This window comes from Sturnira hondurensis, unplaced genomic scaffold, assembly GCF_014824575.4.
Source record: "Sturnira hondurensis isolate 20B ecotype Veracruz unplaced genomic scaffold, ASM1482457v3 Scaffold0019835, whole genome shotgun sequence".
Lineage (NCBI taxonomy): Eukaryota > Metazoa > Chordata > Mammalia > Chiroptera > Phyllostomidae > Sturnira > Sturnira hondurensis.
Window position 1 is genome coordinate 2,393,382 of NW_028092466.1, and position 24,779 is coordinate 2,418,160.

The 24,779-nt window shown below is 42.1% G+C and overlaps 1 protein-coding gene across 2 annotated transcripts; it reads left to right on the forward strand.

Moving 5' to 3' along the window:
* Positions 1-19: 19 nt before the first annotated feature.
* On the forward strand, positions 20-14,415 carry SCO1 (synthesis of cytochrome C oxidase 1). 2 transcript variants are annotated; one of them, XM_037028376.1, is made up of 6 exons: positions 20-350; positions 1,279-1,369; positions 3,605-3,802; positions 4,581-4,673; positions 8,838-8,953; positions 13,492-14,415. In XM_037028376.1, the coding sequence occupies exons 1-6, from the start codon at positions 66-68 to the stop codon at positions 13,624-13,626; spliced, it is 918 nt and encodes a 305-aa protein (XP_036884271.1). In that variant the 5' UTR covers positions 20-65; the 3' UTR covers positions 13,627-14,415. The 2 variants fall into 2 exon arrangements, with proteins under 2 accessions (XP_036884271.1, XP_036884272.1); XM_037028377.1 differs by having other exon boundaries at positions 261-350; positions 1,276-1,369.
* Positions 14,416-24,779: the final 10,364 nt, after the last annotated feature.

A 24,779-nucleotide genomic window follows, 5' to 3' on the forward strand; every position in this document is an offset into this window, starting at 1 on the left:
GGAGGAAGTGAAAACAGCACCGGAAATCTAGGGTCGGGTCAAAGGGGGTGCGGTCTCCTAAGCTAATGGCGGGTCACTTGCTAGTGTCGGGCCGGATCTTGCGGATTCCCAGTGGGCAGCTTTGGCTTCTCTTGCCTCGCAGTTTCGGGGATTGGGTCTCAGCAGATGGGACCGGGGGTTTCTTAGTGAGGCGGCTCTGCGCGCGGCGAGAGAACGGGTGCTGGGCTTTGGGGCTCACAGGTAGCATCCCGGGATGCCGGCTGCTGAGCACCACCGTGCCACCACCGCCGGGGACGTCTGGACCCGAAGGGAAGGGCCGCAGAGACCCCACACACCCCTCGAAGCCTGGGGTGAGTGCACACCTGGAGCACTTCCTTTCCTCGTCGCAACTGTCAGACAACCCTGTGGCCCTCCCATCCCACTTGGTCGTAACTTCAGAAATCACTCGGTCTGGCCTAAAGTTGTCCGCGATTCGGCCTGGATCAAAGTGTCAGGTTTTCTTAGAGGTCTCAACTTTACGTTTACCATTATTGAGGATTCGGAGTAGTTTTATGATTTCCGACACTTGAGTTTTCTTCAGGAATTCTGTGTATACGTTGAAACTGTGCAAAAATATGGGTCGTAATTTCATGCCAGGCATGCCTTTTGGGGGGTTTCTCTCAGGTTCTAATCCTGACCCGAGAAGAACCGAAAAGCCACTACCGTTTAGTTGATAAGTAAGAGAAATGATTTTTGGAGCTGGGAGAAGGTTAATGAGTTAGCCCTAGGTGTCCGACATCTTACCTTGGGATTGAAAAGACTACAAAGAAAAAACTTGGTGCAACTTGCAAGAAGCTCCACTTTTAGATCTCATGTACGTTTCCTTTGTTACTTCGGAAGCCAGAATGAAGTTAACTTCCCAAATTTTATTTGTTTTATTTATATTTACAATACCAACCCGTGTAGGCAACTAACTGGTTTTTAAATCGGCAGTTGGGATCGGGGTCACACGTAGTAACAGTCAGGGTACTTGAGCTTTGAGTCGCTTTTTTTCACTCGAAAAGAAATTGACTTAGCGAACTTTCCCTTGGAAATGTGCCTTTGTAATTATGTTAGAGCCCAGGCCCAACTGCATCCACAGAACCTTCCAGTATTTTCTCACACTGAATAACATGAAACATTCTGCACACTTAACAATATCAAGGCCTCTATGTATATATGTTTAAAACAATAAATTTAGTATGAGTAAATGTCTGCATCGTACTACTACTTTTATTTTTGAAATTTCTGACCCAGTAGCCTGTTTCCTGGAAGTCATTAGCAGTTACATTTGCTATTGGAGGAGCTTTACTGGCAGGAATGAAGTACTTCAAGAAAGAAAAGATGGAGAGTAAGTAGATAATCATTTGGTCAGCTCTGAATAAAATCCTTCCTAGCAATGAACCAGCATCTTTTTGTCATTTTTAGACTTTTTGTCTTGAAATAATTTTAGGTTTGCAGAAGAGTTGTAAATATGGTGTAGAGATTCTCCACATACCTTTCACCTAGCTTTCCCTAATGTTAACATGTGTATAACCAGGAAAACTAAAAAATTAAAATTGGTCTAGCAGTACTCACTACAACCACATACTTTATTCAGATTTCACTTGTTTTTTCCTTTTATCTGTTCCATGATGTAGTCCAGGATAACGCTGTCTAACAGTATGAAATGACTTATTTGTGGGCAGATTTGAGAGTGGGTAGTATGAAGTCCTGAGAGTACAAAGATGACCAGGATGCAGTCCAGTCATTGAGATAGGGAAATAGGCACAGAAGTAACATATTTTACTAGATGAGGTTCTGTCAGGCCAGGCGGAAGTTCAGGGGGTCTGAGGGCCAAAAGAAGGCCCAGCCTTCACTGTAGATCACTGAGTACCAGCAGAGGGGAAAAGGCCAACGCTGACCATGGAAGACGGGGAGAGAGGAACTGGGTGCAGGAGTGCTGGAAGTGCTTTGGGTAGACACTTGCTGTGTTCAGAAACTGTTAACAGGAAGTTTATATTTTAGTGAATATTCTAGGACTTTTAAGATGTGGTTTAGAAGTTTTTAGTAAATCTTTAAAGTATCACTTAAATCTGTTTTAATTACTTTAGAGTCTCTTCTGATGCCTTTATACAAAGGATAATGTTTCAAGCTGGGAATGAGAATTCATAGGCTTTAGTACCTTAGCAATATAACATCCATATTGGTCCTTTTGTATAACTAAAAGTATTTTGATAGGACTTTCATATTTTAATAATTAGTTAAGTTCTTTTGGTTTCACAATAAAACAAAACTGAAAAACTAGAAAAGTGGTGATAGAGACACTTCTAGAAAATGCAAGCTTCTTTTGATGTTAGTTTGGAATTTCACCTACAATTAATATGTTTGATTAAAAGTGTGTTATGATACATTATTAATACTAACTTAGTGTTCTTAAATCATTTGACAATGTTTGCTGACATGCAAGTATTCATTTCCAAATAGTTTATTGCAGGGGTGTCAAACTCATTTTTACCTAGGGCCACTCCAGTCTTCTGGTTGCCTTCAAAGGGCCAAAATAATTTTAGGACTGTATAATGTAACTACTCCTTAACTGTTAAGGAGTTGAAATTACATTTGGCCCTTTGAAGGCAACCACATGGCCGAGGTGGCCTCTGGTGAAAATGAGTTTGACACCCCTGGTTTATTGTATATTTCTCCAACATAATCACATTATAGCCATCAAAATAAGGAAATTAACATTGATATGTTACTACTGTTCAGTGTTCAGACCTCATTCAAGTTTTACAGCTTGATGACTTTATAGCAAAAGTTGTCCAATTCAGAACCACACCTCGTACATACCTAGTTAGTCTTAGTCTCCTTCAGCCTGTAACAGGTTTTCAATCTTTACCTGACTTTTAAAACCTGGTATCAGCCATTTTTCTAAAAAGCCCCGTTTCATTTTTAATGGAGGGTGGTATTTAGAAGTCAGGGTATTAGTTCATTGTTATTGGGGTATGTCTGCTCCCAGGTCCTCAGAGCAGACAGACCTATAAGTGATACACACACACACACACACACACACACACCATAAGTTTACACCATACCACCAGTTTTTTCCCAGTATTACATGGTTCATTCTAGTTTTCTTTCTTTCCATCAGTCTACCTCCCTGTCCATTTGTAACTCCCTTATCTCTAATGTAACTAAGGTCCCATAGCCACTGTCCCCTCCCCATTCAGCTGCCCTCAGCACACTCAGGCTCAGATGTCAGTGCCAGCCCCCCATCTTGCTGCCTGGGCTCAGGCATCCTGCATCTGCCTCCGTCCCACCCCCATCATGGCACACCTATTGGCTTAGGACTGCATTGTTCCAGAAGAAGAAGATATATTTTTACCACTTTCTTTTTTTACAATGTTTACTATATAATACAGTGTTTGATTTGATTTGATTTGTTTTGTGCTTTTTCCTTAAAAGAATGTTTAAGTTTCTTGAAAACAGACTATTTCTTGTACATTTTATATAGTCATTAGCATAGTATAATCATATATCAGGCATTTGAATACCTGTGGTTAGATTGACTTTCCTTTTATTTTGGCGTGTGTATTTGTGTCTGTTTAAGAGCTAGAGAAGGAACGGCAGCGAAGCATTGGAAAGCCTCTGCTTGGGGGACCATTTTCCCTCACAACTCACACTGGAGAGCCAAAAACTGATAAGGACTACCTGGGTCAGTGGGTGCTGATTTATTTTGGTTTCACTCACTGCCCTGATATTTGTCCAGAAGAACTAGAAAAAATGATTCAAGTCGTGGATGAAATAGGTAAGAAAGCCATCACTTATGTATATGGTAACTTCATGTTTATGCTTTTCACATTCTTGAATCACTGTTAGGTGGAGGGTCATAATTACTTGGTTTGTGAGAATATAAAATCTCAGTGTTAGGTTTGTGTATTGCATAGGTTCCCATGACCTAAGGTCTCCACCAAAAGAAACTTGTTCTGGTACTAAATATAATATTAGTGTCAGTGTAGTCTGGATCTCCCTTACCTCTGCTTTGTGTCCCTTCCTTTATTGTGGCCTTCCATCACTGACACCACCATTGCCGTCTCCCAGGTGACTGTGGGTTAGACTGTGAAATCTGTGGGATGGTCTCCAAAGGATAGTCAGGTGCATTTATTAGGCCAATAAGAAGCTAGGGCACATCCTTCTTAAAATGAATTGTTCCAGGATATTCAGTTCTTATAAATAGTTTACCCTGCCCTTGAGGTATGGTTGGGGCTGGGGAGACAACCTACAAATACTGGATCGGGTTAGGAAACAAGACACCCATATGGTGTGATCCAAGTATTGTCATGTACTATACACTGGTGTGGGTGTCTGCTGGGTTATTTACCCAATTCCACCACAGGTAACACATGGACCTGTTCTTCCTGAAGGCCATCCTGTCCCCTTCCCTGTTATGTAACACCAGTGTTAGCTGTGCCCTTTGTGTTTCCTTAATGCCTCAATGTACCACTTACTACCCTCTACTGTAGTTGTTGGTTTTCTTTGTCTTTTCCCTTAGAGTGTGATAGTGACTGACAAGAACTTTCTTTCAGATAATATTCCAACTCTGCCAAATTTAACTCCACTTTTCATCACTATTGACCCAGAGAGGGACACAAAGGAAGCCATTGCAAATTATGTGAAAGGTTTGTTTCATTAATAATACCTTGTATCTCTTTACCTCTACAGTTTGTGAAAGGTCAACTCATGCAAACCATCTAATGCCCTGTAAAATGGTGGGGACAAATGTTGTTATAACCAGCTTCACAGACAGGTAAAATGATGAGGCTCAGAGTGCGATTGTGGCTGATAAGTTAATAAATAAAAAACAGGTTTCTTAATTCCTGGTGCAGGGAGGGCTCTTTTTATTTTGTCACAGTGGAAGAACCAAACTTGGCCAACAAAGTTCATAGGTCAGCAAAGTTAATAGAGCCTTGAACTGAGAGCAAGGACACATTGCTTCCAATTCTGGCTCTGTGCCTCATTCTCTCCTTGTAAAATGAGTGTGCATGCATTCTGGGAATGTGTGCATTGGGAGATTAAAATTAATTCTGTGTACATACATTTTGAACTCAGCACATATTTTATTGTATAAACCCAAAACATTCGTTGTGACAGAAACACATTCCTGTTAATGGAAGAATTTCAATTCAAACATCTCACCATGCAGGTTAAAACCAATTAGGAGGTACTTTTAAAGACTGTAAATTATGGTAGAGTTAAAGATGAAAAGTTAGGTCTCATGAGCTTCAGTGAGTTGCTTAATTTTTCTGGATTCAAGTTTTTTTTCAGCTGGGTACTTAAAAATCAGAAGTTTAAATTTTAATTATGGTGAAATCGATTTAAACTATTGGACAGAAGGACTAGTGAATAGTTTTATATTTATTTTTAGTATATGACACATTCTAATGCACATATCTTCCAAAGCTTTGCAGTTATTTTTAAAATGTACCTTGTGAAGGACTGGCTATATGTTTTATTATTTAAAAAACTTACTGAAATGTAATTAACATAAAGTGTACATATTTAAAGTGTGCAGTTTGTTACCTTTTGACATATGTATGCACTGGGAAGCCATCACCACGATAAAAAAGTGAACCCCCATCACCTCCAGCAGTTTCTTGGTGCCTTGCTAGCCCTTCCCTCCTGCCCCTGCACTTCACCCATCACCTCCGCTGATCTGCTCTCTATCGATACAATTAATTTGCATTTTCTAGAAGTTTACGTAACATAATTATAGAATATGTACTTTTTTAATGGCTTCTTTCAGTATAATTATTTCGAGATTTTTCCATGTTGTAGAATAGTTTGTTGATTATTACTATTATTATTATTTTTTAATTTCTTAGATTATTTATTTATCTTTAGAGGGGAAGGAGAGAGGGAGAGAATCATCAATGTATGGTTGCCTTTCATGTGTCCCCTGCTGGGAGTTGGCCTGCAGGGAACCAGCCTGCAACCCAGGCATGTGCCCTGACCGGGAATCGAACCGCGATCCTCTGGTTCGCAGGCTCGTGCTCAATCCACTGAGCTACACCAGCCAGGGCCGTTGATTATTATTTTTGAGTAGTATTCAGTTTTTGACTATTACAAATAAAGCTGCTAAGAGCATTCAGATGCAAGTCTTTGTATGAACACATGCTTTTATTTCTCTTGAGTGAAATACCTAGGAGTAGAGTGGCTGGGTCATGTGGTAAGCCTATGTTTAACTTTTTAAGAAACTGACATTTTTCCCCGAGCGGTTATACATTTCTATATTCCTACTCTTGGTACACGAGTTCCAGTTCCTCCACATCCTTGCCACACTGGATATGGTCAGTGGTCTTCTTAAGTTTAGCCACTTCAGTAGATATTTAGTGGTAGGTACCTCATTGTGGTTTTAATATGCATTTTCCTAATGTAAAGTATCTTTTTTTATATAAAGATGTTATGTATTTATTTTTAGAGGAAAATGGAGGGAGAAAGAGAGGGATAGAAACATTAATGTGTGGTTGCCTCTCAAGCGCCCCCAACTGGGGACCTGGCCTGCAACCCAGGCATGTGCCCAGACCTGGAATAGAACCAGCAACCTTTTGGTTTGCGGGAGGATGCCCAACTCACTGACCCACACCAGTCAGGGCTAATTCAGGGCTAATTTCTCTTCATTTACTTACAGAGTGGAAGAGAAAGACAAGCTCTCTTGCTTTTTTAGTACCTGAACAGTTTTTCAGTTTAGAATACATTAGTCCAAGGAGTGATAGAGGCTTCCTCTACTTTTAGAGGGTGGTACTGCTGTTAAATGTCAGACTGTCACTTTAGTAGGCTGGTGTTTTAAGTGAGTTTCACCAGCTAACTTATATAAATTCCAAAAACTTAACCACAAATGCATGCTATGAGATTGTTTGCTAGAAAATGAGATACAGCTTTTTTGGCTTGGTATGAACTAGTTAGGCAGCAAACTTTCTCTTTACATAGTAAAAACTGTGGTGCTTAATTCATGATTATATCTTTAAACGTCAGCATATCTTAGAACTACATCTAAGTATTTGAAAACAGCTAAATTAATTTAAAAAGTAATTTAAATAATTAGAATACATTCCCTCTTTACTAGATAATCATGAAAGGATTAGTGACTCGTGCACTGACCAGCAATGCCTGCGGCATCATGGATGAGACATGACACAGATTCACACTGATTACCGAGTCCTGTAGAAGAAAAGGGCCGGCATGGCTACTCCCTTAAGGGGGGAGCGCCTCTGAGCAGCCTGGCCACCCTCTCAAGGGGAGAGTGGCTTGGAGTGGCCTGGCAACTCTCTCTCAAGGAGAGAGAGAGTGTGCTGACCCTTGCCTTTTATTGGTTTTTTTGCACAGGAGTTCAGGTACAACTTATTAATCACTGTCAGGCATTAAACAGTAGATAGTATACAAAGAACCATTAGGGCTTCTCCTGAGTCAGGGTCTGTCAGCTAAAAGGCTACTGTACCTTGGGAACATAAACTCATTTTTTGCTCAGGCCTTTATCATTTAACTAAAAGCATCCTAAGCAAAGCAGGCTTCATAAGATTGTTAGAAATTCTTTCTCATGACAGATCACCCAGAGAACTCGCCATTCCCAGCACAAGTCTACACCACTGTCTGTCATTGTTTTCAGGCTTAACTCAGGCAGAGGACGCAGATAGCAAAGGAATTCTCAGAGACTTCTCACAGACAGACTGACGACTTAGGCTTTGTCGAAGCCGGGGGGCGAGGGTCCATTACCTTTTACCTAGACCTCCAAGTCCTTCCCTGGGGCCTCCACATGATCATACCTGTCTTAGGTGATTCCCCCCTTGGGGAATCTTTCCCATCATTGGCTAACTGATGGAGCATTGGAGGCAAGTTATGGAAAAAGGAGCCGAAGTTGTGCTCCTGCCAGGGAGATGAGCTTTGTCTCCTTAGTGGCTTATGGCTCACTCAGCCTTAGCCATGCGGGGGTTTCAGCTCCTGAAACCAGGCAGGGCGGTCCCCAACAGATTAGATTGATGGGTTACTAAGAACCAATTTTTGGTTTCATTGATCTTATTAATATGCTATTTTTAGTTCCATTGATTTCTGCTCTTAATTTTTTTCCTGCTTGCTTTGGGTTTAATTTGCTCTTTCTTTTTCTAGTTTCCTAAGGTAGAAACTTACTGATTTTAGATCTATTTTCTTTACTGCTATAAGCGTTCAATGCTATAAATTTGCCTGTTAAGCACTGCTTTTGCTTCATCCCACAGATCTGGGTGGATTGTATTTCCATTTTCATTTTTCAAAATATATTTTACTTTCTCTTGAGATTTCTCCTTTGACCTATATGTAACTTAGAAGCATGTTTATCTCCATGTACTTGGGGATTTTCCAGATATTTTTGGTTACTAATTTCCAGTTGAATTCCAATGTGACTTAAATATAACAAAGGGGAACTTTTCATTTGTTCTATGTGAATTTACTTTCTTTTGAATCATGAGGAAATGTTTAGGGACTCACAGGAAGAAAGTAGCAGTAGTGCCACTGTAGAACTGATGTTGCTTTTTAGAAACATATATTTATTTATTTTTTAGAGAGGGGAAGGGAAGGAGAGAGTGAGAGGGAAACATCAGTGTCTGGTTGCTTCTCATGTGCCCCCTACTGGGGACCTGGCCTGCAACCCAGGCATGTGCCCTGACTGGGAATCGAACCAGCGACCCTTTGCTTCACAGACCTGTGATCAATCCACTGAGCTACACCAGCCAGGGCTGATGTTGCTTTTTGATGTAGGCATGGTTGTTTTGTGTGCTTCTCATTTCTCACTGTCTTTCTCATTTTTTATTTAGAATTTTCTCCCAAACTGGTTGGCTTGACTGGCACAAAAGAAGAGATTGATCAAGTGGCCAGAGCTTACCGAGTATATTACAGCCCGGGCCCCAAGGATGAAGACGAGGACTACATAGTAAGTAAATGCCCAGGTTTCGGCCCACAGGCTGCTCTCAGACCCCAGATGTTCATACATCTTTGAGTGATGACTGGCTTCAGCAATGAAGGAGAACCTGAGATTATTACAAATTCCTTAGGAATTATAGGTGTTTGAAAGTAGAGTAGAAGTATAATTTTAAGGATGCTTGTTTAATATATATTCACTGTTCTCATAATTTAATTGCCTGTTTTTCTTTTTTCTAGTGACACATAAAAGTATAGGGCAATATAAAATCAGTGGTGCCTTAAAATCAGTGGGATATAGTACCTCGATACCATGTTGGAAATAAAAAGCCATCATTTTGGAGCAAAGTTTACTTTAGTTTTTATAAGCATTGTATTGGTTCTCTCTTTGTCCCATATGAAGAGGTCAAAGAAGCATGCTCCTTTTGAGAAGCAGTGTTACACCATAAATAACTATATTTTGGGGTTGAATGAATAAGAATTCTGAACATCAAGAGAAAAGATGAAAGCCATAGATAGGTAGACTCTGTAAGTTGTATTTTCATATCAACTATATGCTTTGTATAATTAGGCATTTAATATGTGCTTTTTATGATCAAGAACAGAGATTCCATTAAGTGGCCCCTTTGCGGCTCAGGCATCAGCACTGCCCCTGGGCCCTCGGCTGATGCCCAGGCTCCTTTGTTCCTGCTGTGGTTAGAGGTTTTGCAGTGAAGGACCAACTAAGGGCATAAGCACTGCCCTGTCCCGTTGTCTTCTCAGTGCGGTCATTCTTTCCCATCACATTAAGAGTTGACACTGTGTTTTAGTATCATTTCCATTCTTTTCTTAAGTTATTGTGCTCTGGTTTATGTATTATAGTGGCTGGACAAAGTGATGAATCAGAATAGCTTTTTCACCTGCAAAGCTAGTTTTATGGAAAGAAAGATGACAAGGACCCTGAGTCATAGGTCTGCTAGCTACACCATGGCTAGTTTCCAAGAGCAGCATGTTGAGGAAACCTCTCACCGGGGGGCTTTGTCTGCACAGCACCCTGTGGTTGCTCTGCCACCTTTGAGCCTGGAGCACACTGTGTGCCCTTGCAGCCAAGGTCTGCATTAGGATTCTGGTCCTTTTGCTTTAAGCCTGCACCCTAATCTTGTTTTCCAGTTCTGGTGCCTCATAGATTTAGGGAAACTTGGATTCATGGAGGCAGAAGACAAAAATTAGCATCTTTTTTAAGACCTAAGTTTAAGGAAAGAGAAAACCGTACCATGGGTTCCTCTTGCTATACCAGCAGCGTGAGAAAAATGAGCAGAGCAGAGGGTCAAGAGAGGAGGCCATGGAAAAAACTTTCCAAACCCTTTACTCTTCTGTAAAAGAGAGTTGTATTCACTGGTTTGAGTTTGGACACTGAGATTTGTACTGTGTATATAATCCAGAATGTGGATATTTTTTAACCGTAAATGTTGAGATGTACATATTTAAGTCTTATGGAGACTTCTTGGACCCTCTAGAAACTATCCCAGACTCCTTTTAGAGAAATGGTGGTCGCCCACCTTAAGGATTTGACAATTGATAAGAATCAACATAGAGTTCATTGCTCTACGTTTGCTGAGTCAACCAATAGGGGGAGACACCCTCCAGCTTCTTGGTTCATCATTAGTATGACTTCTGTCCCTTGAGGTCACAGATTTTCATCCACAAGATGGTGTGGGAAACTTGTGTTGAGATTTAAGGACTTGGAAGGAGTGAAGGAATACTTTGAAGGTTCAGAGGTGATGGAATGAGGTTTTCTTTTTTTTTTTTAATTTTTATTTACTTATCTTTAGAGGGGAAGGGAAGGAGAGAAGGAGAGAAATATCAATGTATGGTTGCCTCTCGTGAGTCCCCTGCTGGGAACTGGCCCACAACCCAGGCATGTGCCCTGACTGGGAATCGAACCACGATCGTATGGTTCGCAGGCCCGCGCTCAATCCACTGAGCTACACCAGCCAGGGCTTGGAATGAGGTTTTATTAATCTGAAACAACAGCAACTATGCCCTGGCTGGTGTAGCTCAGTGGATTGAGCATGGGCCTGTGAAGCAGAGCAACTAAAGGTAAGCTTCTGCCTTTTGAATGCTAGTGAATGAGAATCCTCAGACTGATAGTGAATGTCATCTGGGCACACCGAGCATTTAGGATTCTGCTGAAAGCTAAATGGGCATGTCATTGCATTTTTTATATGTGTGTGTATATATATGAATATATACAGAAGATTATTTTGTAAGCATTAATTACAAATTATTTTTGACAAATACTATAAATGGTTTTCACTCATAATGTTCAGTTTCACTCATAATAAAAAATATGAAAATGTGATGCCATTTTCACTTTTAGGTTAGCAAAGATCAGAAGTTTGAAATATATTGTCAGATCGAATTTAGGGAAAGAGGAGCTGCACGGCTGGAGCGAGGCACGTGCACCGTCCATAGGGAGGCCCTTTTCAAGGGCGGCTTGTCTGAGTCTGCCAGCATTTAAGTGGAATACTTTTAGGTTAGAGATCCTACTGTTTGGAATTTATCCTACAGGTATAACCTACAACATTGTTTATTAAAAAGGCTGAAAACCAAACCATTTTTTAAAAGGTTACTCTGTATGTACTGATGTAGAACAATGCCTAGCATGTCATTACATGAGAAAACAAGTACAGTGTATTAGTACTTGTGTGCAAAAAGAAATAGGTGACAGGTGGTAACAGAAATCAGTGGCTATAAACTCACACTGGTAAGTGCAGAGCATTTCTCCAGGAGAACGCAGAGGGACTGGCAGCTGTCAGCTGGGCGTCTGGCAGGGGAGGAAGACTTTCGTTGATTGTATAAGTTCACTGTATATTCTTTTGTCCTTTTTTATGAGCATATATTACCATTTCAAAAATTGAAAGTTGTGGCGATGTCATAAGATTGTAGATTTCTAAATTGAGTACATCTAGATTTCAAGCGTAGGTCTGGCATTGACCAATTATTTGACTACCTTCTTGAGCCTGTTTTATTATTTGTAGAGATGTACGATACCTATCTTCTGGGTTAAGATGACACATGAAAGAGCTAGTTGGTAAGTGCTAGCTTTTTCTCTGCGAGGAACCATGGGAACTTGAAAGGGCTGTATACTAGAAACAGAAGATTGTTTGATCTGCCCACACCCCAGTAGACAGTGAGACCTGACCATTGACAAGTTAGACATAAACAGATAGAACAGGATTTTTATGATGTGTTAGAAAGTAATTTATATTAAGAACACTGATAAAATTAGCCCCGTACACTGAAATTGTTTCCAAAGGAGAGACAGAGTGGAGAAAAGAAAGAAAGACAGACGTAAGCTACAGGGTAAGGTTTGAACATGAACTGTAGACCAAATTGCCAACGTGTGGAGAAACATAGATCCCCATCCTGCTCCGGCAGCAGTGATTGCAGGACATGATCTCACCAGCTGTGTGAGCTTGGTGTACATTCTTTCCTTATGGGAGCGGGCAAGTGGCTCTTTCCATTTGCTGTGTCTTTACAAATGTGTATATAAAGAAATAATTACCTCACAGTCATCTGATGTGTGTTAGGGTCTATTTGGGGGATGTCTCCAGTTTGGCATGCACGATCACATTCCTGTCTTTCAGTCTTGCCAAGTAGTCATCAAGCCTGCAGTGAATTCCAAGGAGTCTAAATTCCAAATCCTCTGCACATTTAAAATTGGATTTTGTGGAAGCATGTAACTGAAAAAGACTGATGAGTAATCTAAACTAGTGTAGAGCTAGGAATGTTTTAACTTGGCCTTGAAAATGGATAGTGGGTTTCAGATAATTCCTTGGAGGTGTAGCATTTGGGGCTCTTCAGGAGTTTCCTGGTGATTGCTTTGGGTAGGGTTATTCAGAGAAAAACACTTATTTTCATGTTTCCCTTCATGTTACTAATATCAGGACTAAGTACTGTGTTAGGATTTATAAATTACATGTTTAGTAGGTGGTTTTCTGGTTTCTTCTCATCAAAGCAGACTTTAGGTGGTAGTGAATGACAGACAGCCGGTGCTTCCCAAAACGAAGAACCACACCCAAGAACATATTGAAGAAAGTGGTTTCTTCCCATTGCATTTGACTCCATTCACTGTGTCTCTATAACATGGTTAAGGGGTCAGTGAAATATTTGACGCACAAATGTCAGCCCCTCTCCAGCAAGCATTGTTGTTCAGCAGCATTGACTGCTGCACGGAGGCCGGCAACAGCTGTTCCTTAGAAGTGGCTTCTTTTCTCAGAGATTGGGTGGATGAGTGTGTTAAGGATCGAACACAAAGAAGGCCAAAATCTGGCTGCTGTTTCAATCACTGGTCAGCATAGGTTTCTAGAACACACAAGATTTTAGATCATTTGTCACTGTGAATTTGCTGTAATAGGCTTAGGCCCATTTCATAAATAATAAATGCCACAAAGGTTATTTAAGCATTAATGTGAAGTTCTCTGATCCTGTAGCAATTATTCGGTAAACTAAGCAGCTTATTTTGGTAATCTTTTTATCATCCCACTTCCCCCCCTACTTTCTTTGCAGGTGGATCATACCATCATAATGTACTTGATTGGACCAGATGGCGAATTTCTAGATTATTTTGGCCAGAACAAGAAGAATGGAGAAATAGCGGGTTCAATTGCTATGCATATGAGAGAGCACAGGAAAAAGAGCTAGCCAGAGCAGCGTTGCCAGTGCGTGTTCTTCTGCTGAACAGGGAGGAAGCTTTGTCTCCCACAGGAGACAACATACATGTATGCTTATATATGCAGCCTACACAATGGCCTTCATACGATGATAACATCTATATTTTGGGTAGGGCACGCTGCCCTTGGAATCAGCCAGAATTGATTCTTGGAACTGTGAAGATTACAACCAAAAGTCTCCCAAAGCCACTGCAACACTGGAGGACCAAGTTAATGTGAAGCCAGTGGAGTGGACCTCGGGAAAGGACACTCTGAGAGAGGCACAGCCCATGCATTTCCACACGTGACCAGGGCCCTCGGATCAGCATCACTGCCTCTGGTGTCTTGACCCTTGCTCATACAAGTTGTGGGGCTGAATTTCCTTCCAGGACTCTGATTTCAACAGTGCTGTTGCTTCCCCTTCGAGGATTGGTGGCTGATGGGTTAGGCTCTCTGCCATTCACAGTTAAGTTTTATGCTTGAAATCATGAGTCTAAACTTCCTTGTTAAAGAATGTCACTGTCAGGCTTGTATTGCATTCTCTTGTCAGCAGGTGCTGATTTGACTAATGAAGCGGGAATCTATTGTTTGGGGAAAACCATTAGATTATTTTCTCTAGGGATCTTTTATGGGATTTTCGGCCAAATGATGTGCTAAGTTTTCAATGGCATACCAAATGGGAACAAAGGGATACTGATCATGAGTGTGAGGCAGAGTACTTTTCTGTCCATACTGGATTGCACTGTGTGAAAAATAAATGTGTATTCAGTTTTGCAACTTGGACAAGCATGACTTCTTGGGGGTGAAGAGTGGGTGGATGACTGCACACAGCTCTCAGGGTGGACACCCACCCAGATGGGAGTGGCTGGGGAGGTAGGTTCCCAGGCCCCAAGCTGGAGTCTCAGGATCCGGTAGGATGCAGAGACCTGTGTTCCTAATAGACATCCAGGGAGTCTTGATGCTGGTGGCCTGGGACTATGCCTTGAGAAACTTGTGTGAGGAAACAAGGTTTTGATCTGGCTGAGTGAAGACTGGATCCATTGCTTGGCATGTCAGTAAAAGTGTTGTGCACACAGCCAGGAAATGATTGTCGAGTGATGGAATGACTCTTGACTTTTTTTCTGAATTTCACTTTTTCCACCTGAAGCTGCTGCGAGAGCAAAGTTCTCTGAAAGTTTTTCAGTGGGTCCTGCCACAGCAGGTCAGATCACAGATTCTCTTTGCACATCAGTTAGGCTTGTTTCATGCACATTATAAAACCTTTGGGGTTTTAAATGTCTTCTTAATATCTAGTTAAACCTACTATAAAGACATGTCAAAATATGTGAAAAAGAAAAATCATGAACTCTATAATAGTTATGGACTGAATTGTGTCCCTGAAAATTCATATGTGGAAGTCCTAATCCCCAGTGCCTCAGGATGTGACTGTATTTGGAGACAGTCTTTAAAGAGGTGATTAAGTTAAAATGAGGCTGTTGAGTGGGCCCTAAGCCACTGTGACTGGTGTCCTTACAAGAGATTAGGACACACAGAAGACTATGTGAGGAAACCAGTCCTGCTGACATCTTGATCTGGGACTTCAGACTTCTGGAGTAAGAAAATAAATGTCTTGTTTAAGCCACTGGGTCTGTGGTTCTTTGTTATAGCAGCCCTAGCAAACTACTTCAGTGGCTGTCCTTTCTTGGGGATGGCTACTCTATTCCTTAATAAATACCCTTAGTAAACAGCTACAAGACTGATGGTGGTTTATATAAGCTTGAATGCCTTTCCTAAGCACCTTGTCAGGAAGGTGAGGAACTTACTAAAAGACTAGTCACACGGTAGCAAAGAAGATACTAGGTATCTACAATGCCAGGCAGTTTGGAAGATGGTCTGTTTTAAGCCACCATTTGTGTGGATCACTCTGCAGCAAGCTGGCTTTTGATAAGATTGTCCTCATTCTCAGCTGCTGTAGAGCTTGTGTAATGGTCCAGAATGGGAACAGCCGCTTTTGAAGAAACCTTTGACTTGTTCCTCATCCCAGTGTCAAGTTTAAAGGCTTAGGATCAGGATGTCAGAAGCAGGGAATGAGCCTGTGAGGTGATGTCCAAATCACTGTATGCGTGAGAAGACAGTCCGGGGATTAAGGGGTGGCCCTTCTGAACCTAGATTGGAATTTGGGTCCCAATTTCTAGTCAAGTCCCTGCTCATGCCACTGCTGTGGGATGCTTAGATTACCATATGAATCCCAAATAGGGGTATTGTGTGCTGGTGGGGCATCTTTTCAACTGTGAGTGTTGGGAAATTGAAATCAAAGCTGCCTTTCAACAGTCTCGCGTGCACATCTTTCCCTGGCTGGGTTTGGGTTTTCTTTTACTGGACCCTTCAATGGAATTAATTAATAAGCTGTTTGCTTATTTGAGAATTACAAGAATCCTATCTTCAGTTGGCACACAAGTACTTAATGCACCCAGCTGTCCGTGAGGCAGCTGGTATCTCAGGCATAAGAGCCGAGATGCACTGAATGCCAGTAAGATGCACAATGGAGTTGGGAGGCTCATGTGAACCCAGTGAAGTGATTTGAAATTGTCAAGGCATCTGTATAAGATACTATAAAACCTTTCCTTGTTTTAAATTTCAATTTAAAAAATATTTCAAATCACCCATAATCCCCCAAATAAATTTTCTTTTCCTTTTTTTTGCATATAGCACTATTTACATTGTGTGTGAGTTAAAATTTAGAAGAGCAGTTACACAAGCCTATTTTGTCCATCAAGTTCAAATTTTTTACTCATAGTTTTGAAGGGCATTACTGTGTAATGACAGGGGTAGGTTATTCCTACTTATTAATGACATACAGTCAACAACCTCTTCACCCATGTGTTCCTTAGTAACACCTTTAGAATTTAGGGGATAACTACTTTCTATTCATTTAAGAGTGTATTTTAAAGTGTATTCATTCTTCTCCCATACTTGTAACATTCTCAGGGAAAATTTGTAATATACAGAAAATTCAAACGCAGAAATTTTGAAATCAGCATTGTTTCACTACCAAGAAACAATTTTTGGATGCATTTCCTTTTAATTTTCAACATTTAGAAATCTTTTATTACTCCAGAAATTCACAAAGCATTCCTTTAAACACATTAGACATGACGGATCAAGCTCAGGTCTTTGCTCCTCCCCACCCTCCTCAGGAACTGCTGTTCAGTGGTGGGCGTGTATCTGCTTGGGCTGTTTCTGGCTCAGGGTATACATGTTGAGTTAAAAGTTTTATTTCCATGGCTAGCACAGATCTTGCTCAGTTTTTATGTGACTTATTTCCATTATATTTTTGTATACTTTTTATATTCTTGAATCTGGTAAATATTGAAGGCATCCCAAAATAACCCCCTTTTCCCTTGCCAAGGTTAGGTGGCTGATTAGAGAAAAAAATGTATCTGCAAGGCAAAGTTCAGTGGCCCCTCCCCCACCATGGACACATCCATTGAATGATGATGACATGTTGGATAAACCCTCTCTGAGAATGGCCACGTGGGGCTGGGGAGCACACTGCCAGGGTCCTTGCAATTGGCAGGCCACAGGTGCTCCCCTGCAGGGGTGGGTAGGCGAACGCAGTGCACATGCAGCCTGCGCTCTGGACCATCGCACCGTTGCTCCTCAGGAATCCATTGCACTGAAACCAGCCTGCTGCCTAAGCGTTATAACTTCTCACTGCCTCGCTTAGGTTACCCGTAACCTAGAACACAATATATTAGTACTGTCGTCAGGGGTCAGTGTCATGCCCAGGCTTTGAAGCCGTGTGAAGGAACACCAGTATGTACTCAGTAAAGGATGGTCGCCATTACTTTTGGTGATTTGGAGCTTCCTCAACAAAGGTTGTCAATGAGTGGGTTTGGTTATATCCAGACCCTGCCTGCTGTTTCTCCATCACTGCTGCACTTCCGCCTGCCCTGAAGTGTGCCAGTTTCTGATAGTCTCCCACATCTTCTGTGTTCCCACCCCCCGTCCACATATCTAAGCCTGGAATTGTTTGGTCATCTTGCCTCAGTGAGCTATTCAAATCTGCTTTCATTTACCTGGCATTCAATTTAGAAACAAGTTTCTTAAAACACAACAAAAAAAGTGAGGTTCAAACCAGAAACTTGGGCTTTTGGCTTTGAAGCAAGAACATCACGGCAGGATTATAAACTGAGCAGGCAGTGGGCACAGAGCCCTCATGAAGCCAGTTGATTTTCGAGCAATTTAATCTTGTTAAGGAGGAATGGAATGGAACCCTCAGGACAGCAGGTGGTGAGGAGGGCTGCTGCTCTATCGCTCTATCCAGGGCTGCTGACTTTGAGGGAGTGTCCCTCCAACTTTGATAGACCTGTTGCTGTCTTGCTGCTCTGATTTTCCAGGGCCTGGGTGCTGCTGCTCTGGGCCTGGTGGGTTTAATTCTGTGTCCACCTTCACCTGTGCTCACTGGCTCAAAAGGTGGTGCTTAGCTTATCTTTGGTGGGTTCAAGAACAGATGGGGGTGAGTTTTTCCTTCTCTCAGCCCAGGACAATGGGCCTGGAGAGGAGTGTGGCCCACCAGCCTGCGTGTTCATTCGTCAAGCATGTGTTGCATGCCTGCTAGTGGCCCACCCTGTCCTGTGAGCTGGGGATACAGGAGAGAACCGAACCAAGGCCCCACCCTTGTGCAGCCGAGCTTTAGGGAGGCAGACTATAAACAAGTACTTGTATTAAATGAGGTCAGATAGTAAGAAGTGCTCTGAAGAAAAATAAAAGAAGGTAAGAGTTGGGGCAGTTACAGAAAGATGGGTTTTAGAGTGATTATTGGTCAAGGACGGACTACTTGAGGTGGCCATTGGAAAACGGGGTGAGCCATGGCAGTATAAGGGGGGAAGCTTCCAGCACCAGGGCTGGGGCCACAGTCCGTTCCCAGCAGGCTCTGCTGTGAGTGTCAGGAGCCCTGGGAAGGCCAAGAGCAGGGACCTAGCTTGGTCATCTGCCCAGCATGTCACGGCAGTTGTTGTCTTGGTCCACACAGGTGTCTGACGGTGATGATGCCATCCATCCTAGGGGGTCTTAAAAGTCGCTCACCCTGTGTCCCACAGGAGAGCACATCTGGACATTTAGTTGAAAGAAACTTGCATTCTCTTTTATTGTAGAAATTTTTAAATATTTTCAGGGTAGAAATAGTTTAGTGAACTTGATCAATCATTAATAATCATCATTATATAGATGAGCTTGTTCCATCTCCACCCACCCCCACCCCACCCTGATCCCGCATTTGTATGTGTTGCTCAAAGATACCAACTCTAACTTTTAAAATCATAACTACAATTCCATCATTACATCAATTTTCTTCTTCTTTTTTTTTGTTTATTGTCAAATATCCCATTAGTGAAAGACCAAGTTTATATTTTGGTCCTTTATTTTCAAGGCTCCATGACACTGTTCATTGTTGGGGGGTGTTCTGTCCATAGCACAGAGGAGACTTTGTGTCCACATTTGCACCTTGTTCAGGGAGACCATGAGGGTTCAGGGGAGACAGCCCCGCACGCCTCCCCTCCCTCCCCACTCACAGGGATGGTGGTGGTTGGATTGGACGAGACTAGGAATGTTGGGAAGCACTCTGCCTTCTCTCAGGAGTTGTAACTGCCCCCCATGGCTAAGGATGAGTGAGCGACCTCCAGAATTCGAGCCACAAGGAGACAAAGCTTGTCCCTGGTAGCAAACGCTGCCTCTGCTTCGTCCCCCTGCCCTCAATACATAGTTGGATAGTCAGATATGGGTAAGACTCCTCAGAGGAGGGGCAACCTAAGCCAGACAGGATCACTTGGGAGGCCCTCAAGGAAGGACTCAAGGGGCTGCAGCAAAGAGGGAGTGATGGACTCTCATTCCCTGGCTATTCTGACATAGCCTGAGTCCCCATTTCCATCTGGGAGAAGTGCTTCTTGGCTCTAATCCGCTTAAGCCTAAAAACCTGAGATGGGGAAGGTGGTGCAGCCCCTTGCCGGCTAGAGCAGGATCCAGGGTGATCAGGCATAAGAAAGAATTCCTAAAAGTCCTGCGAAGCCTGTTTTTTGCTAAGAGTGCTTTCATTCATATGATAAGGGTCCAAGCAGGAAATGAGTATGTCTCCCAAAGTTTCTCCAACCCCCCTTACCTGACAGACACTCATACTAAGCCCTCAGATTTCTTTGAAATGTTATCTACTGTTTGATCCTTACTGCCTGTATTCCTGTGTATTACCACCCAATAAAAGCCATTGAGGAAGAGGCTCTTGGCCTTTCTTCTCTGAGAGATTGGCCACCTCTCCTCCCCAAGCAGATCATGTCTTGGTAGTGTTACTTTCATCCGTAGAGGACGGAAAGTCACCCCCACATAGGAAGACCAGCCACCTTGTCTTGTTATTTTGTTTTTTAAATTTGTAAATGGATAACATTTACAAATTAAAAGCCTGGCACAGTGAGGAAGGAATTAGATGCTAGGAGAACAGAGAAAATTAATCTATCATCATAGTCCAAATATTGTAAACCTCTGGCAGTGGCTATTGAATGAAAAGCCTTTGGAGCCATGGAAATGTTCTTTTAGTTTGATCTGGGTGATAACTTACATATCTAAAAATGGATTGAGCTATAAATAAGATTTTATGCATTTTACTGTATAAAATCTGTAACAAGAATAACAAAAAATGTGGAAGGATGAAGAACTCCTGCAGAAGGTGGGCTTGAAAGAAAACAGTGTGTGGTGTGGTGGAGGCCAGGTCCTCCCTCAGCAGCTCGCTGCGGCTTGGACTGGTGATACCACTGACCACACTGCCAGGTCCCCAGGTAAGTGACTGCCCAGGGGTGAGACTCCCACAGCTTGAGCAAGGTCAGAGGAGAGACGGTAGTCCAGGGTCTGAGGAGGGCAGTCAGCAGGCTGGCTGCACTTATGCCCTGTGTGTAGTATCTTCCTTCTCATCCCCACTTGAAGGGACAGGAGCTAGGTGGCTCTGGTGACACCCAAGCCAGAGGACGGGGCTAAGCCTAGCACTGTCCTAGCACAGCTTTGAGAGAGAAGTTTGCTCAGAGGCTTTCTGGCCCAGGACACAGGGGTCTGGGAGGGGGGCACAATGAAGGAGAGAGCAGGCATGTTCCTCCTTGGCATCTACAGTAAGCGGCAGCTGGCCATTGTCAGTCAAGCCGTGTGGCTGCTCTGACGGATGATTCTTGTCCCTGGTTGAGTTCCTTTTTAGGGAGCAAGCCAGGGACAGTGCCCTTTTTGGGCAGGTCTGCAGTTGGCAGCCCATGATCCATTTTCCATTCAAGATGACCCAAAGGTAAGGGCCAAGCTGAACTTCCTAGACATGTGTGAGAGCCTCCCAGTGTCGAGAGGTCATATGGAGAGCCTTGGGCTCTGCTCCTGCTGGGCACCAGGGTTTCAGCAATGAACTTAAGGTTGTTCTGCCGTCACAGTACCAGACATGCAGAGACCAAGTGGCATGTTGTCACTGGTGGGAGAGGGAGGGTCCAAGTGAGGACTTGTCTGCAAGCTTGTCACAAAGCTTAGACTAGAGTGTCCTGCTTCGGCATCAGCAGCATCACGTCCCCTGGGGGCTTACTGAATTGCAGGGTCTCAGGCTCCACTCCCCCCGCATCAGAACCTTTAACAAGACCCCTTGCAGCTTACACACACTGAGGTTTGAGAACCACTGCTCCACCCACAGCACGTTGACTCCGGCCGTACCACAGACCCTGCCAATTTTCCCCCAAGGGAGCGGGGAAGAGTGACAATAATAATAAAATAATTCCTCTTCCCCTGACCAGGAAGTTCTTTAATTAATTTTGCTTCCATGAAACATATAATTTGAGTTTCTCAAGGAAACAAATTCCATTTTTTGATAATTATTTGATTGCTCCATTTTAAAAATTCTAATCAAAAGCATATATCACTCCCTGTCAGAACTTCAGTTCAGCACAGGAAATCAAGGGTTTCTCCAGTGAGTTGGCAGAATTCCAGCAAACAGCAAGGAGATGGGCCATTTGGTTTGCAGGGGAGGCCTTATCAGCGCTGACTGAACTGTTTCCATCTGGTTATTTTGAAACACTGCTGAATTGAAACCAGATTGAGGACCATATGAGCGCCAGTGGTCCGGAGTTCAGTCAGGCGGAGAAGGGCAGTCCTGATTCAGTGAAACTGGGAGGGGCCGAATCTGCCTGTGGGCTGCTCAGCACAGTCTAGGAGCTTCTGGTTAGGCTCCGTGAGTTACAGAAGGTGGTCAGTGGAGCCCTGTGGGATCAACATCCATTCTTAGCAACGACAGGCATTTCATGTCTAAAGCAGGCTGAGCCTTCCAGTGGGTTGCACCTCCCCTAACTCCCTGGCTCCTGCTGCTTCGAGTGCGGAAGGCACCAGTCCCAGCCATGCAGAAAGCCCTGTCTGGAAAGAGGGTCCCAGCTGTGGGGCAGTCATTCGCTGATCACTGATTAATCCAACACCCTCTGGACACCCATGCCGAGCTCAGTACTAGGCACACAGAGATGGACTCAGTCACTGGACAGCCGAGATGCAACGGCCACCCACAGGAGAAACGAAGAACAGGACAGTTGTTACTTCATTCTGCCCTAGCCAGTTTGCCAGCCCCTGCACCTAAAATTATGCTTTTGAGTGTTTTATGTATTTAATTAGTTGCCTGTTATACAACTACAAAAATGCATGTTTACTGTACATCGTAAGAGTCATATAGAAAATATAATAAAACACAATATACTGATACAATAAAGAGAAAAATATAACAATGATTTAGGATTCATAAGAAGATTATAAAATTTTGGAAAAAAATTAGGATATTAATGGAAAACAGTTTATTTTTTGTAAGAAGACTTGATGATGCAAATATGTTAATTTTCTTCTACTTAAATGTTCAACATTGTTTCAATATATTGCAATGATACATGATTGCCAGAGGCATGAGGGAATTTTGGGGGGTGATGGAAATGATCGATGTCTTGATTGTAGTGGACTACACATATTTGTCAAAACTCATCAAACTGTATACTTAAAAAGGGCAAAGTTTAATGTTTATTCCTAAAGAAATAAAATACACTAATTCCAAAAGACATATGCACCCCTATGTTTGTTGCAGCATTATTTACAGTACCCAAGATATAAGAGCAACCTAAGTGTCCATCAATAGATGACTGTGTAAAGAAGATGCGGTGCATATATACAGCCATAAAAAAGAATGAAATCTTGCCATTTGTAACAATGTGGTGAACCTAGAAGGTATTATGCTAAATACAATAAGTCAGAGAAAGACAAACACCATATAATTTCACTTCTATGTGGAATCTAAAAAATAAAACAGAAACAAACTGATAGATACAGAGAACATTTTAATAGTTGCCAGATAGGAGGAGGGTTGTGGGGATGGGTAAACAGGGAGGAAGGGACTAATATGTGCAAATTGCAAGTTATAAATATCACATGGATGTAAAATGCAGCATAGGAAACATTGTCAATAATACCCTAATACCTATGTATGGTGTCAGATTGGCACTAGATGTACTGGGGTGATCACTTTGTAGGTTATATAACTGTAGAATCACTATGTTGTACACCTGAAACCAATATGATATTGTACATCAAGTGTAACTGAAAAATTTTGTAATTATAAAAAAGAAAGAAAAAGGAGTTTCCTGCATAATATGCAAGACTTGAGCATGTGAAAAATCCCATGGAAATTTCTTGGCCCACACTGATAAGTGAGTAAAAGAAAAATTAAATTATTCTTTAACTTACCAGTAAAATTTAAATTTTGGAGGACTTTTAAATGCTTTTATAAAGAAAAAAATATTGACTTGTGTAATTTTTCTTTTCTCCCCAAATAGTTAATAGGTATGTATTCTTATCCAGTGTCTGGGTCATATCCTAAGTAAGGAGCTGGCTGAAAATAAAATTCCTGTTCAAATATTTTTCAATTGCAATGGTGTTTTTAAATTAATCTGGAAAAATAAATGGGAAAAACAGGTACTAGAAAAAAGAGAAAGGAGAAAGGACTTGCCTTAGCAATATTAAATATGTGACTAAGTCATACAAATATCTTTAAAGTGTGCTGCGTATACAACATTTAGCAGGTCAAATCATAAAAGTGTGAAAACAGACCCATGTTTATGAAACTTTACTATATAACAAAGGTAGTATATTGTTTTGGTGAAGATTACTAAAATTTTGTATTGGAATACTGGTTAATGAAATGAAGAAAAAGATTCTTACACTCTATCTTCCATTAAAACTCATAACAATAAATGCACCCGCAGGAAACATTATACATGTGCACAGTTGCCTGGTTTGGAGGTCAGTTTACCCGAGGCGTTACGGCGTATGCCCTGTCCACACACCTAAGGACAGCTACCCCTCTCGCAGATTACAGAGGGGCGGTGGCTATCTACTGTACCGCATCATCCCACCCACCATGGTCCTCTCTAGAATGTGAGTGGAGGAAGGCTGTGCTAATGAGCAATGGCAGCTGAAGCAAGGTCATGATGACAAGGGGCCAGAGCTCGGCCAGAGGTGGCCACCATGAGCTACATGCAAAATGAACCGGTGCACAAAGCAGGAGACAAAGGAGGCCTGTGGGTGGAGGAAGAAGCAGGGGGTGGAGATAAGCAGGAGCCCTGAAAGAGAGACGGGTTCCAAACTATTTGATTCCAACAATAAATTTGAAAAATCAAAAATTTCACAGGTATCTACTAATAGATGTACATATACCTATTTATAAATAACATATCCTACTGCACAAATATATTTGGCAAGTGGTTGTCAGAGATAACACATGAAAAAAAAGGCAGAAATTGGAAAAGGTGAGGTAGCAAGTGAGTGGTATTATTGGTCTGGGTAAGGGATACATGGGTATTTGTTTTATTCTATAAACTCAACATACATATTTTTATATATCTTATGTATGTTTGCTCCATTTTCCTATAAAAATTAAAAGTGAATATGCATATACATAAAAGAGCTAGTATTTCCTTCCCACAGGCCAATGTCATGCGTGCTCCTGACTCCAGAGACCAGTGCTCTAGAGTCCCTGGGCGTCCAGTTTCACACAGCATCTCCATCTATTCTCCGGATACTCGCCCTCCCCATCCCACCTCCTTTCTCTGGAGGTTCTGAATCAGCCTCTGTTTC

Coding starts and splice junctions, on each gene's coding strand:
- SCO1 (XM_037028376.1), top strand. CDS start 66: ATGGCGGGTCACTTGCTAGTGTCGGGCCGGATCTTGCGGATTCCCAGT. Junction 351..1,278: donor CACACCCCTCGAAGCCTGGG/GTGAGTGCACAC, acceptor CTGACCCAGTAG/CCTGTTTCCTGGAAGTCATT. Junction 3,803..4,580: donor TCAAGTCGTGGATGAAATAG/GTAAGAAAGCCA, acceptor ACTTTCTTTCAG/ATAATATTCCAACTCTGCCA.